At 38.2% G+C, this 13,580-nt stretch overlaps 1 protein-coding gene across 1 annotated transcript in view; it reads left to right on the forward strand.

Annotated features, from left to right (window-relative positions):
• Window positions 1-13,580, forward strand: part of EPHA6 (EPH receptor A6) — a 475,355-nt gene that overhangs the window by 221,176 nt on the left and 240,599 nt on the right. Inside the window, exon 5 of the mRNA XM_070750196.1 lies at window positions 759-1,094. Coding sequence (XP_070606297.1) covers window positions 759-1,094 — 336 coding nt within the window. The remainder of the gene's footprint in view (window positions 1-758; window positions 1,095-13,580) is intronic.

Here is a 13,580-nt window from a genome sequence, read left to right on the forward strand (position 1 = left end):
AAATAGGATCTAAAATTATTTGAAGCATTTTAATACAACAATTCCATAATTTTTTGAGAACAGATGAGAAATCCATTGATATTTTTATGTTAATAACTTGATTTTGGTTCTGCAAGAATACAGAATGCATATGTGTGCTGAAACCCATATTTTTCAGTTTGCTCTTTTGTTAAAGTTCACAAATAATAAATAATCAATGGGTAAAAGATTCATGAATATATCATGTATGAACAATACAATGAATTCATATTTGTTCTTTCTGTCATATTTTTAAACTTTCTCCAGGGCTTTTCGCTGCTTGCAAATTGGAGTCATTAGCTAAATTATGAGTGGCAACTGTAAAGTAGTTAAAAGAGGCTTCAAGATTATCAATCATTTTGTCAAATCTCAAAACAATCAACCCATATTTTATAACTGCTTCATCAGCTGCTAGATTTTGCAAGCCATATCCTAAATGTGTTCTGAATTTGTTTGTGTTTGCTTAGTTAAATTCTGATGTCCAGTTATAAAATATTTTACATATTCATTGTAGGAGCAAAAATGAATGTTTTTCCTTTCTATATGCTATTTGTGAAGAATTTTTTTAAAAAAGTTCTTTACAGCTTTTGTGTCATTTATTTCAGTATATCCTCATATATATTTGCCCTACACAATTTGTGTTTGTAAATCAAGGATGGAAAGTATGTTCTGTGTTACTGTGCAAGTTATTATAATACATTGCTACTTATAAACTGATTATTGCCTTTTTCCTTTTGTAGGACCACCTTCTGCTCCGAGGAATGTAATTTTTAATATAAATGAAACAGCCCTTATGTTGGAATGGACTCCACCAAGTGACACAGGAGGGAGAAAAGACCTTACCTATAGTGTAATTTGTAAAAAATGTGGATCTGATACTACCCGGTGTGAGATATGTGGAGGAGGAATCCGATTTGTTCCAAGACACAGTGGGCTTATCAATTCTTCAGTGACTGTGCTTGATTTTGTGTCCCATGCGAATTACACTTTTGAAATAGAAGCCATGAATGGTGTCTCTGAATTAAGCTTTTCACCAAAGCAGTTCACAGCCATCACAATTACCACAGATCACACTGGTGAGTTTCTTCTTATTTGTGTATCAGTTAGAGCTCACACAATACGATTAATAATATATTTTGTGAATCATCATTAATAAATATGAAGAAGGTATGCTTGTGTTTTTTCAAATTATTTATACAGTAGTACCTCTAGATACGAGCTGCTCCACATGGGAGTATTCCAAGTTACGAGCCGCGACGCGAGTGAAATTTCTGTTCGACACCCGAGTTCAAATTCGGGATACGAGCCGAGCTTCCACTAGGTGGCGCAAGAATCACCTTGCTTCGGGTTATCTCGGCGCGAAAAACAAAGTCTAAAGGCATTCGTTCGAGATGCGAGTTGATAGACTTGCAAGCTCGGGTCTGGAATGAATTAAACTCGTATGTCGAGGTACCACTGTACTTCCATAGTCATATTTTGATTGCAGGATACATAATAAGTTTTCAGAAACAGATTGTCAAAACAAGCCTAGCTTGCTTTTATTTAAGTGATATTAAGTGACGCAGTTTATTTTTCCTTAGAGAAGTCTATTTTTAACATTTTATCGTGTGTATAATGCAGGAAATTTTGCTAGTCTATTTACTATCTTAGTACTAGTTTGTGACTTTAATTTAGGAGTCAACTATCAATCTATGAGATAAAGAAACTATTGCTTATATGTGAAAAACTACATTTCAATTATTTAACACATAACTGATGCTTCATTAATATAATTTCACAAAAATTACTTTGGTTTGTTAAGTCTAGATGTAACATTCTTTTTAAGCAGACAACAATATGTATATTTACAAGGTTGTATTAATAAATCTTGCATTAATAAGCCTTGTAATGAATGAATTTTGCGGGGATCTTGAATACACTGTCAAATACGAATTTAGAGATATTTTCCAGTTGATCAAACAATCTTCTACATGTGCATGAAAATAAAGATTATTCCATTGTTTATCTAATTGAGCAACAAGGGCATTCATAAGATCAAAAAAGTCAAGTGGGCAGCTGTAATCATATGATTTAAGCCCTTCTTGTTGTAGTGTGTGTGTGTGTGTGTGTGTGAGTGTAAAAAGATAACAGAGTTTTTCTCATGTAATTATGGTTACAATATTGACTTATTTTTCATTCTCTTTTTATACACTTGTTTTGAATAATAACATATGTCACTAATATTACTACATGTAAATGGGAGAGGTCTGTAGTTTTAAAAAATACAATTTCCTTAATCTGTATTTTTTTCCATTTTAATATTTTTACTGTGGGTTTTATCATTCACGAATTATGTTAAATTTTATTCAGCTTTATTTTTTAACTGAAGCCCTTCATTTTATTATTAATGGCTTGAGTTGCTTTGCTTCGCCAATGGTAGAATATAAATCAGTTAGACAAAGGAATAATCTGAAGATCCAAACATTTTTAAACGATGCCATTAAAAACAATATGTTAAACAATGTGTGAAACTGAATTGAAGCATTAAGCTGCTTTAATACCCTTATTTACTTTAATGCATTTATATCCATTTCAAAATATATTTATATTCAAAATATGTTTTTCTAGCGTATTATATACTTTTTATTAGAATAACTGCAGATTATTAGCATTATTAGAAATAAATTATATAAACAAATAAAACAACGAAGTATATAATTCTTCAGTTAGCAAAACTTCTAGGTAAAGGGATCAGTATCCTCCTGCTATGGTGAAGGTAAAACAGAACAGCCTCAAGATAGAAAAATGTATACAATCATTTTTCTCCTTTTCCTAATATTCCTAACTGGCTCTTAGCTTTTCATTACATATCTCTACATAACTAATGCTGAAATAATAGAATGCTGTTTTAAAAGTAATTAATATGAAGTTTGAATCGTTTTAGTAATCCTAGAGCCACTATCCTAGTCCTTGAAATATTCCAAGGCCTTTTTATCAGTTGAGTTTTAATTTAGGTCACAGTTGATTCTCTACCTATTTCCAGATTTCTTGGGGGGAAAATACACCTACTGCATTGTCATTGTTTAAACCATGTTAATGAATAACTGGCACTTATTGACAGTTATATTTTGTGCATTTTTATGAACATATATACATAAAAATGGATTATAATCTTTTAAATGTGGGATTACCATTTTATGTATCACTGTATCCTTCCCTATAAAACTTTCTGAATATAGTCAAGGACAATGTTTCATTCTGTAATTGATTATCCTCTATTCTATGAAGCTTTTTTCAGTATAATTACTGTAATATAATAATTATTGTACAGATGCAGGTAATGTACATAAGTTTTACTGTCAACCTATCATAGATTAACAAAGGAGATTTAAAAAAACAACAACCAAAAAACAAGTATCTATGTCAATAATAGCAATAGCACTTAAACTTATATTATGTTCTTAAGATGGGTTTCAAAAATGGAAGTAATGGTTTATCCAAATGTCATAGACTTAAATAAGATAGTGACAAAGAATTAATTGTTAGATGAACAAAGGAAATTGAAATCAAATTAGGAATTGCAAACATAAGGAATTAAAATATATTGGTGGCCTTACATACAAATTCAGACAAAATACAAGAGAACAGAGCCACCTCCAATGTGCCAACTAGCCTCCAGAATATTCCAGGGCCCTCAGGGGACTAGTTAGCCCTCAACAATCCAGCCCCGCCTGTCATTAACCCAGATATCTGGGAATCTGCAGCACTTGTCAACACAATCTTCCAAACATCCAGGGCTGTATCATTGCCTGCAGAGACCTCTACCAGTGGCCCGAGCTCTACAGTCTCCTTGTAAACTATCCCAGCAAATAAACAGCTGATGATTGTGGCAGCTGTACAGCAAGGCCTGATGGGTATACAAATCTTGGCAGGCATCCTCTTTTGCAATCTGAATGGCTGTTCCCTGGTATGCTACAGGGCGACCACACTGGAACTACCTTCATACATTGAACATTGAGAACCAGGCCCAAGTCCTTGAAGATGAGGAGCAAGGAGACCTACAGTTGTTGGAAAATGAAGTTCTATCTCTGGAGCAACCAATGTCATCAGGGTTATTTCTACAGGCCCTATTTAATCCCTACTCTTCAAGGCCCACAATGTAGCTAGATTTGCAGCTCCTTCTTCTGTTCTGATTGGAATTTTGTCAGCGCTCCCAGATCCATTGTTATGGAATCCATCATCTCAGCTATTTCTGGACACTGTACAACATCAGTGGTCATCTCTGGCATCTGGACCCATAATTTCTTCAGCTGATTGGAAATATTTCAATGTAGCACCAGAACTGGCCTCTTTCCAGACAGTTCCTTCAGTGGATGCCCCAATGGCAGCACTCCACTCTACTACTATAGTGGCATTGGGAAGTTGGAAGAATTGTTGAAGCTGAAGGATTGACAGAGGGAACAAGCCCCCCTGAAGGCCCAGCAGATGCTGGCCTGGGTGGTCAGTGCTTAATCCATGGCATCGTTCTTTGCACGCATGTCTCTTGACTGATTGTGTCAAATTCAGGAACACATTACAGCTTCTGACAAGGGCCCAGCAAGACCACAACAAGGCCATTGCCGCTCTGAGTCCTTCGAGAGTGGCGGCATACAAATCTAATAAATAATAATTATGATTATGATTATTATGATTATTATTATTATCGCAGCTCTTTGATTTTTGGTGTATGCTACACTACATGCATCTAGATTCACTTCTAAGGCCATTGCCACATCTGTTGTGGCCAGGCACATGCATTGCCAAGCCAATGGCCAGCGGACACCTACCACAAGTGGTGTTTGAATTGAGTGCCTTTCTGGGATCAGCACTCTTTGGGAAGTACCAGCATCCAATCCTGGTCAAATCCCAAGATAGGAAAAAGGTCCTCCCTTCCTTCTCGAGGAAGAGAAATTTCTGTCTATCTCCTTATTCCTAGTAGCCCTTTTGGGCACCTGACCAGGATTTCAGCTTCTCCTAGCCCCAAGGTCAGTACAGATCCAGGCAATGCCAGTCCCAGGATAGATCATGGAGGGGGAAGCAATTTAAATGATCCTTCCAAGGAGGCCGTCCTTTCCATTGTCCCAGATAATACCCTTCCAGATCCACCCATTGGGGGAGTCACCTGGCCCTTTATGTCAACAGGTGGGACCAGACCACCCAGGATAAATGGGTCCAGGAGACAATTCATTTGTGTAGGGTTTCCCTGTCCCAGGAGAGGCATGACAGCATTAAATATCTGGCTGCTCAAGTTCAATGTGTGATTAAGGTTCCCCCTAGCCCTCTTGTCCACTCTCCTGGGGAAAATGATTTCATGTATTGACATAACTTCTTGGCCACACCCATATTCTTGGGGTCTATAATGGTTCCTCTTGTTCTTTAAGAGAGCTGGCCACAGTTATTCAAGATCCAAGGTTCTGGTTCCTCCAGAGGCACAGTATTCCCTCATCTGGTGGCAGTTGCCAGCAATCTCTTGGGGGTGCCTTTTCTGAGAGCGACTCAGAATGGTGATAACAATGGATGCTAGCCTGTTTGGCTGGGGAACCCATTCTCAAGGACTCATAGCCCAGGGTCAATGGTCACTAGTAGAGGCCAACTGTTCTATCAACAGATTAGAAATCTGAGCTGTGTTCCTGTCCCTCAAGTATTTCCAATGACTGATCTCCAGAAAGCATAGTCCTTGTGCTTAAGGAAAATGTGGCGGTCAAGACCTATATGAACTGGCAGGGTGGCATTCAATCCAAGACCTTGATGAGGGTGGCAATGAAACTAGGACTCTGGGCAGAACATCACCTTCTATACATCTTGGCAGATCACATCTCTGGGGTCTCGAATACAAAGCAGATTGGCACAGTTGCATAACAGTGGATCATGCAGAGTGGCATCTTCAGCTGATCATCATTCACAATCTCACAAGCCTCTTCAGTCACCCAATAGTTGACTCCAACTACTGAGGTTTTTCCCTCAGTTTCAGTCTCAAGGGACTGAGAGAGTCAATGCCTTCAAGGACCTTCACTATGTCTTTTCCGCCCTGTCCATCCTGCCCAAAATAACACAGAAAGTGATAGAAGCAAGGGTGGTGGTAATTCTCTTGGGTCTACACTGGCTTCAGAAGACCGTGTTTACTGATCTGAAAGTGCTGTCAATGTAGTGTGATAGATTCTGCAGAAAGGGGACTCCTTCAGCCAGGGACAATTGGTACACCCAGATCCATGGTGGTATCAACTGACCATCAGGAGATTGAGCAAGGCACTCTGAAGAAACTGGGCTATGATGCCACAGTCATCTCTACTATCCAAGACTCTAGGAGTCCCTTGACTGAGCGCATCAATTTGGTGACATGGAAATCATTATGTACCTGGTGTGATGAAGAGGGCTGTTTGCCGCTACAGATCTCACTCCCTAAGATTCTAAAATCCCTCCAATGGGGATCGCACAAAGTTTTCTCCCCCAACACCATTCAACAATAGGTGGCAGCCTTGTTGTCAGTCCTATCATGCAGACAATTTTAGTTCTTGGCACAATTTCCCACAGTTTGTTGATAATTCTGGAAATTGAAGTCCACAAGTCTTGAAGCTGTCAAGTTTGAAGTTTGTAAAAAGTGTACATGGTTTTAAAAAGTATACATGGTTTTAAAAAGTACATGGTTGTAAAACATATTCTGCTACACTGGTATTTTACTAAACAATATAATACTACACCATTTGGTTCAGAATGCTTTTTTCCTTGTTTTCCTCCTCTAAAATCTAGGTGCGTCTTTATTTATTTTATTATTTATTACTTAGATTTGTATGCCGCCCCTCTCCGAAGTCTTGTACATTGGTGCATCTTATACACTGAAAAATGTGGTATCTAAAAGTCTCAAGTATTTGAAACCTTTCTGTTTCCGCCACAGCAAAAAAAAACCCCAGCAACAGTGAAGAAAAACAATATGATTATTTTTAAAATGCCATCCAAAATAAAAATCTAAACGGCACTATTTTTTAATCACGACAACATATTCACACTGTGATGGCATTAGCATTTTCTCTGAGCAAACACTAACAAAATATTTTTAAGGACTGTTTAAACAGAGCAAGAGGAAATTGTAGTTAAGATCCAAGGAAACATGAGCTGGAACGATAACCATATTTTTATTTAAATTGAGTTAACTCTGGAAAAACAGCACAGAACAGAATCGTAAAATTTTGATCTGCTCTGATTCCTGCTGAAAGAAACCAATAGAAGTGAAGTTATTTTATGAGTAATCATACATTAGAGAATAGAGGTAGAGTTGATAGTGGATTCAGCTTTAGAATTGTAAACTGTATTTTTTCCTTAAATGTCATCACAAACAATTAGGTTAATTAAGTGATTGTTCATTGTACAATTGGTCGTAAATACAAATAAATTTGATTGGAATGGATCCTAGTTTTTGTTTAGTTTTGTTCTTTTAAGTACAGTGAACCCTCGATCATCGCGAGGGTTCCGTTCCAGGAACCCACGCGATGATCGATTTTTAGCGAAGTAGCGGTGCGGAAGTAAAAACACCATCTGCGCGTGCGCAGATGGTGTTTTTGCTTCCACTGCCGCCCGCCCTTCGCCCGCCCCCCCCGTTGCTCGCGCCCAGGCTCGCGCGCGCTGCCCGCCCGCCCACGCTGTTGCCGGCTCCGCTTCCCAGCTGGGAGGCGGAGGTGAGGTTTCCCGCGCGCACGGGCTTTCCCCAGCAACGTGCGCAGAGCTAGGGTGTCCCCAGGCTCGCGCGCCGCTGCCCGCCCGCCCACGCTGTTGCCGGCTCCGCTTCCCAGCTGGGAGGCGGAGGTGAGGTTTCCCGCGCGCACGGGCTTTCCCCAGCAACGCGCGCAGAGCTAGGGTGTCCCCAGGCTCGCGCGCCGCTGCCCGCCCGCCCACGCTGTTGCCGGCTCCGCTTCCCAGCTGGGAGGCGGAGGTGAGGTTTCCCGCGCGCACGGGCTTTCCCCAGCAACGCGCGCAGAGCTAGGGTGTCCCCAGGCTCGCGCGCCGCCGCCCGCCCACCCACGCTGTTGCCGGCTCCGCTTCCCAGCTGGGAGGCGGAAGTGAGGTGTCCCCAAGCGCGCGCGCTTTCCCCAGCAACGCGCGCGCGCTGGGAAGCAGAGCAAGGGTGTCCCCAGGCTCGCGCGAGTCGCCCGCCCACCCACGCTGTTGCCGGCTCCGCTTCCCAGCTGGGAGGCGGAGGTGGGGTTTCCCGCGCGCGTGCCGCCCGCCCGCCCACGCCCTTGCTCGCGCCGCCGCTGTCTTACCGGGGCAAGAGGGGGAAGACCCAGGGAAGCCTCTGCCCGGCGGGGAAACTCCACCATCTACGCATGCGTGGAAGGGCACGCATGCGCAGATGGTGGAGTTTACTTCCGGGTTGAAAACTCGCGATATAGCGTTTCGCAATAATCGAGATCGCGAAACTCGAGGGATCACTGTATAGTATTAAGCAATGTTTTTATCTGTGTGAGCTAAGAGGCAATCCTACTTTAAAAGAAAAGAAAGAAGACTAAGGAAAATTTAATAAAATTTAATAAAACGATATTTGGGTCAAAATACAGTCTATAGTCTGCCTTCTTCCTTTCCAGTGTAATCTAAAAATTGTGACTGGTACGAATCACAATTTACAAAGGTGCTTGAAGATACAGTCTGTTAAGCACATGCTAACATTAAACATGTGCTATCTAGTGTGAGACACATGAAGCAGTTATTTATCCAACCATAAAAAAAGAGAAAGTGGTTTTAGATATGTAATGCAACACCCAGAAAAATACGGCATACATCACTTAATCCTCCAAGGAAAGATTGAAGGCAAACAAGGTCCAGGCAGAAGAAGAACATTCAAAATCTAAGGGATTGGTTTGGACAAAACTCGACAGCACTTTTTCGTGCAGCTGTTGATAAAAATGGGATCACCAACATGATCACCAATGTTCAATGATGGATATGGCACAAGAAGAAGAAGATTACATCACTATTATATAAATATTCATACATTAATTTGCCTCTAACAAGAGCAATGTAATATGCAGCTGATCTGTTGTCATTATAGATCCTAGTATCTACATGCATAGAAGTATATCTATTTTAAAATTATTATATCCAAGAGGAAAAAATTCAAACATTACCCATGTGCCGGTTTGGGTTGCATTGCTCAGTTCTGTTCACTGATGATCTTGCTGAAGCAGTGGGAACTAACTTCAGCATTTGATTGGTTAATTGCAGCTATATATTACTGTTTATGGGAACAATAAGGAAGCAATCATGGTGTTAAATAATAAATGGAAAGCATTGATAAAAAAACAATCTGTTTAAATTATTAACTACTGTAGGTCATATCTGCTAGAGGATCAACCATTTTCCTTCCAAACTATAATTAGAATTCTAATATTTCTTTGATGGAAAATATCATTTCTTTATTATTGCAATCAAAAGAAAAAATCTATTATCCAATTCTAAGTGATTGCATAAAATATAACATATTGTGTTCAAGTGTTATTGTAGAATGAATAGAAGCAAGCTGTTATAACTGTGAAAAGATAATTCTTAAGTCCTATCTTTCATTTTCTTTTGATATAGTGCTATGATTTATAGTAGTATAAATCCATCAAGTATCACTTTCTAATACTGTATTATTTCTTAGGAGAGATGGAAATTTATTATGTTAGATATTTCTGAATACTAGACTAAAACTATTTTAAATAATCTTCTAGTAAAATTAGATAACACTCTGAAATTATTTTAACAGTACAATTATTATCACTTTTTCCAGCACAAATGCACTCTTTTATTATCCATTTTTGAAAATAATAGATTTGGTTCGATTCTGTTGAAAATAATACTGAGATAAAGGAAGTTGATTATAATCATGAATAATGAATCTGGAAAAACTATTACAAAACTCTTTGAAAATGTTGAATTGCACTCAGCCTAGTTAATGATAATGGCCATACTTTTTTTCCAAATAGTAATTTATGATAATTCTCAGGCATTTCTCATACAAATTAGGTATTTGTCATACAAAACTGGCACAGTGCTATCACAGCATTTTAAGTTTTATGTCAATTTAATGTTTAAATGAATTTGAAATCTTTACTAAGAAGCTCTAACATTCATATACTTGGGCTACTTCTTAGAGTTAGAAGGTATGAGAGCATACCAATCAATAAACTTAGGGTCATAAAGAAAGAGTCACAATTTAACCATTCTTTCCTGTATTTACATCATCATAATCATCATAACAACAACAACAACTATTATTACTAATAATAATACTAATAAAATTGATATTATTATTATTATTATTATTATTATTATTATTATTATTATTATTATTATTATTATTATGTCAATACAGCACAGCAAACGAGATCACTATGCTGGATTTCGTATTTCATCACCAGTCGGGCGCTTCCCAAGCACCTAGGACTGTGTGATGTAGCTGTGAATTATGTTTGCCGATCCCAGTAAAGCGGCCTTTTGCAATTGACAGATGGAGATTTTGTCAATTCTGATGGTTTTCAAATGTCCACTGAGTTCCTTTGGTACTGCGCCCAGCGTGCCAAGTACCACTGGGACCACTTTCATTGGCTTATGCCAGAGTCGTTGCAGCTCGATTTTTAGATCTTAGTATTTCACTAATTTCTCTAGCTGCTTCTCCTCAATTCTGCTGTCTCCTGGGATTGTGATGTCGATGATCCATACTATTATTATTATTATTATTATTATTATTATTATTATTATTATTATTATTACTACTACTACTAGAGTAACATCTCTCGGCTATGGCAACGGGGACTTTTGCAAAGGTTCTCCTGGTGTACCAGTTGTGGCTCTATCTGGACAGGGAATCTCTTCTCACAGACAATCATGCCCTCATCACCTTGAGGCTTGATTACTGCAATGAACTCTACATGGTGCTAACTTTAAAGAATGTTCAGAGACTTCAGTTAGTCCAGAATGCAGCGGTACAAGCTGTTATGGGTTTAGCCAGATACACCCATATCTCCATCACTCCGCAAGATGCACTGACTTCCGATTGGTCTCTGAATGGAGTTGAAAGTGTTGGTTATTATCTATCAAGCCCTATATGGCTTATGACCAGATTATTTACAGGACCGTCTTCTGCCTCACATGTCCCAGCATCCGGTCAGATCTGACAGAGTTATCCTTCTCCAAGTCCCATCGGCCAAGGGCCTTCTCTGTCATGGCCTCGGACCTCTGGAATCAACTCCCGTTGAAGATTCACACTGCCCCCATCCTTCTGGCATTTCGAATGGCTTTAAAAACATGGCTTTGTTGGCAGGCTTGGGGTCACTGAACAATAACACCCTGGCCAATAATGTGTTAGTGGAATGGATGAGTGATGCCTTTTAAGGTTTGGGGTTTTTATATTGTATCTTTGTTTTATCTTTGTATGCCACTCTGAGTCCATTGGTGAAGGGCAGCTTATAAATTCTAATAATAATAATAAATAAATGATGATGATGATGGTGGTGGTGGTGGTGGTGGTGGTGGTAGTGGTGGTGGTGGTTGTGGTGGTGGTAATGATAATGAATAGTCTAAGACAGTGGTTCCCAATCTTTTTTTGGCCATGTCCTACCTAAGCATCTCTAAAATCCTAATGCCCCTTCCGGTGACATATAATCCTTATTATTCAAAAATAACTTGGTTTAAACAAGGTTCCAATTGCCCCCATTAAAAATCAAATTGCTCCCCTGTGGGGCGTGGGCCTCACATTGATAACCATTGGTCTAAGAGAAACTTCTCATTCTTAATAGCTTATTGTCTTTATATGGTACTGCTCCATGATTGTCTGCTCAAGTTTGAACTAAGAAGTCCCATTATAAGTAAAATTCTTTGCACTTTGCATTGTCTGTCTGATCAGTTTTTTCTTTTGTTTTGCTTGTCCTCTTTTATTGTTCTGTAGTTTTTAATTGGGGGATGGGATATATATCGGTTAAATGTCATTTTAAAAATATTTATCTATACCATCCAGATTTTGTTGATCAGAGTGGTTTAAAAATCCTAGAAGGAAGGTAGGGAAGGAGAGAGGAAGGATGGATTTATTTGATTAGATTTTAACTTACATTATAACTATCTTGACTTTATGAAAAATTACAAACCTTTATCTAGATAAAGATAGCTGAATAGAAAACCATTTAATTTTTCCAATAGTTCACTGAGTGTAATTTTCAAACATGTTTAAAACTGCAGTTCCTATTTAAAGTTTAAGTAAGATGTTTCTGTATTATTCTGTATTAAGATCAAAGCCAAAATGCATTTATCCAGAATACAGCTATGCCAGTTATTTAGCAGTTCATTCCCTGGAGTAATTTAGCATTATTAAAGGAACTTTAAGTCTGCCCCATCTGCATTTTTAGTCATGAATTGTAATTATAAGCTTAATTTTGCCCCATGTGTACATGTATATGATTGAGTAGCTTCTGTTTTTCCTCTGATATAGACGTTATGTAGTGAGACTTGTTATTCTATATTTTTTTTACCTGTAGTACTACGTTTACATTTATATCTACTGGATGTTGCATGTAACTCACTTAAATGTGTATAGATACTATTCTTCATGGATTGTATCTATTTTACATGTTTTAAAACATTATAAAAATATATAATTTTATAGCACCTGTTTTTGCATAGGGATAGAAAGTTACCATTGAATGACAATTTCTCTAGATAAATAATTTCTCTGCATAATTTGGCCATGCGTGGGTAAAACAAAATGTCACATTGTAGACCTACCAAAGATCCTTCTTCTACAAAAACATCAGCAGATATGATGGTTTATATCCAATATATTTTTGCCTACAGAAGCTCCACTTCCATCTACATACAAAAATACATCTTTTTTCACAGGAGTAATCTAAAATTGTATTTTTGTATATTTTCATTAAAAGTTTGATGTTTGATGTATAGTATGTACACCAAATCTTGCTATTAAGTTACGGTTATTTAAACAGTTAATACTAAACTAAACAACTGATATCCAAGAGATTGTGATCTTAAAGACTTAAAAGACATTGTAAATTGTGAAGTATTTAAAAGATGATACTTCTCCACCTTTTCTTTGAATAATGAATGGAGCTTCAAGTATTAGGATAAGTAAGCATTGCAAAAAGGAGACAGTCTTCCTAGCTAATAGCTTATACTTTATACTGCTTCACAGTGCTTTATAGCCCTCTCTAAGCAGTTTACAGAGTTGGCATATTGCACCCAACAATCTGGGTCCTCATTTTACCAACCTCAGAAGCATGGAAAAATGAGTCAATCTTGAGTCTGGTGAGATTTGAACTGCCAAATTGCAGGCAGAATTGCATTCTAACCACTGCACCACCACGACTCCTTGTTTACCATCTTTTAATAGTTTATCTCTCTACTTTATGGCTAATGTTTTTGTATCCCATTAAGCCATGATAGATTATTATTATTTATTAAATAACATACGAGTGGCCTGACGGAAAGAGAATCTTACCGACAGAGGGCTCAGTCCGTTAAAACTGAAGTAAGGCTTTCCGGAGGTCGATGGATATTAAAGCACA

This window comes from Erythrolamprus reginae, chromosome 4 (assembly GCF_031021105.1).
Source record: "Erythrolamprus reginae isolate rEryReg1 chromosome 4, rEryReg1.hap1, whole genome shotgun sequence".
NCBI classification, from domain to species: Eukaryota; Metazoa; Chordata; class Lepidosauria; order Squamata; family Dipsadidae; genus Erythrolamprus; species Erythrolamprus reginae.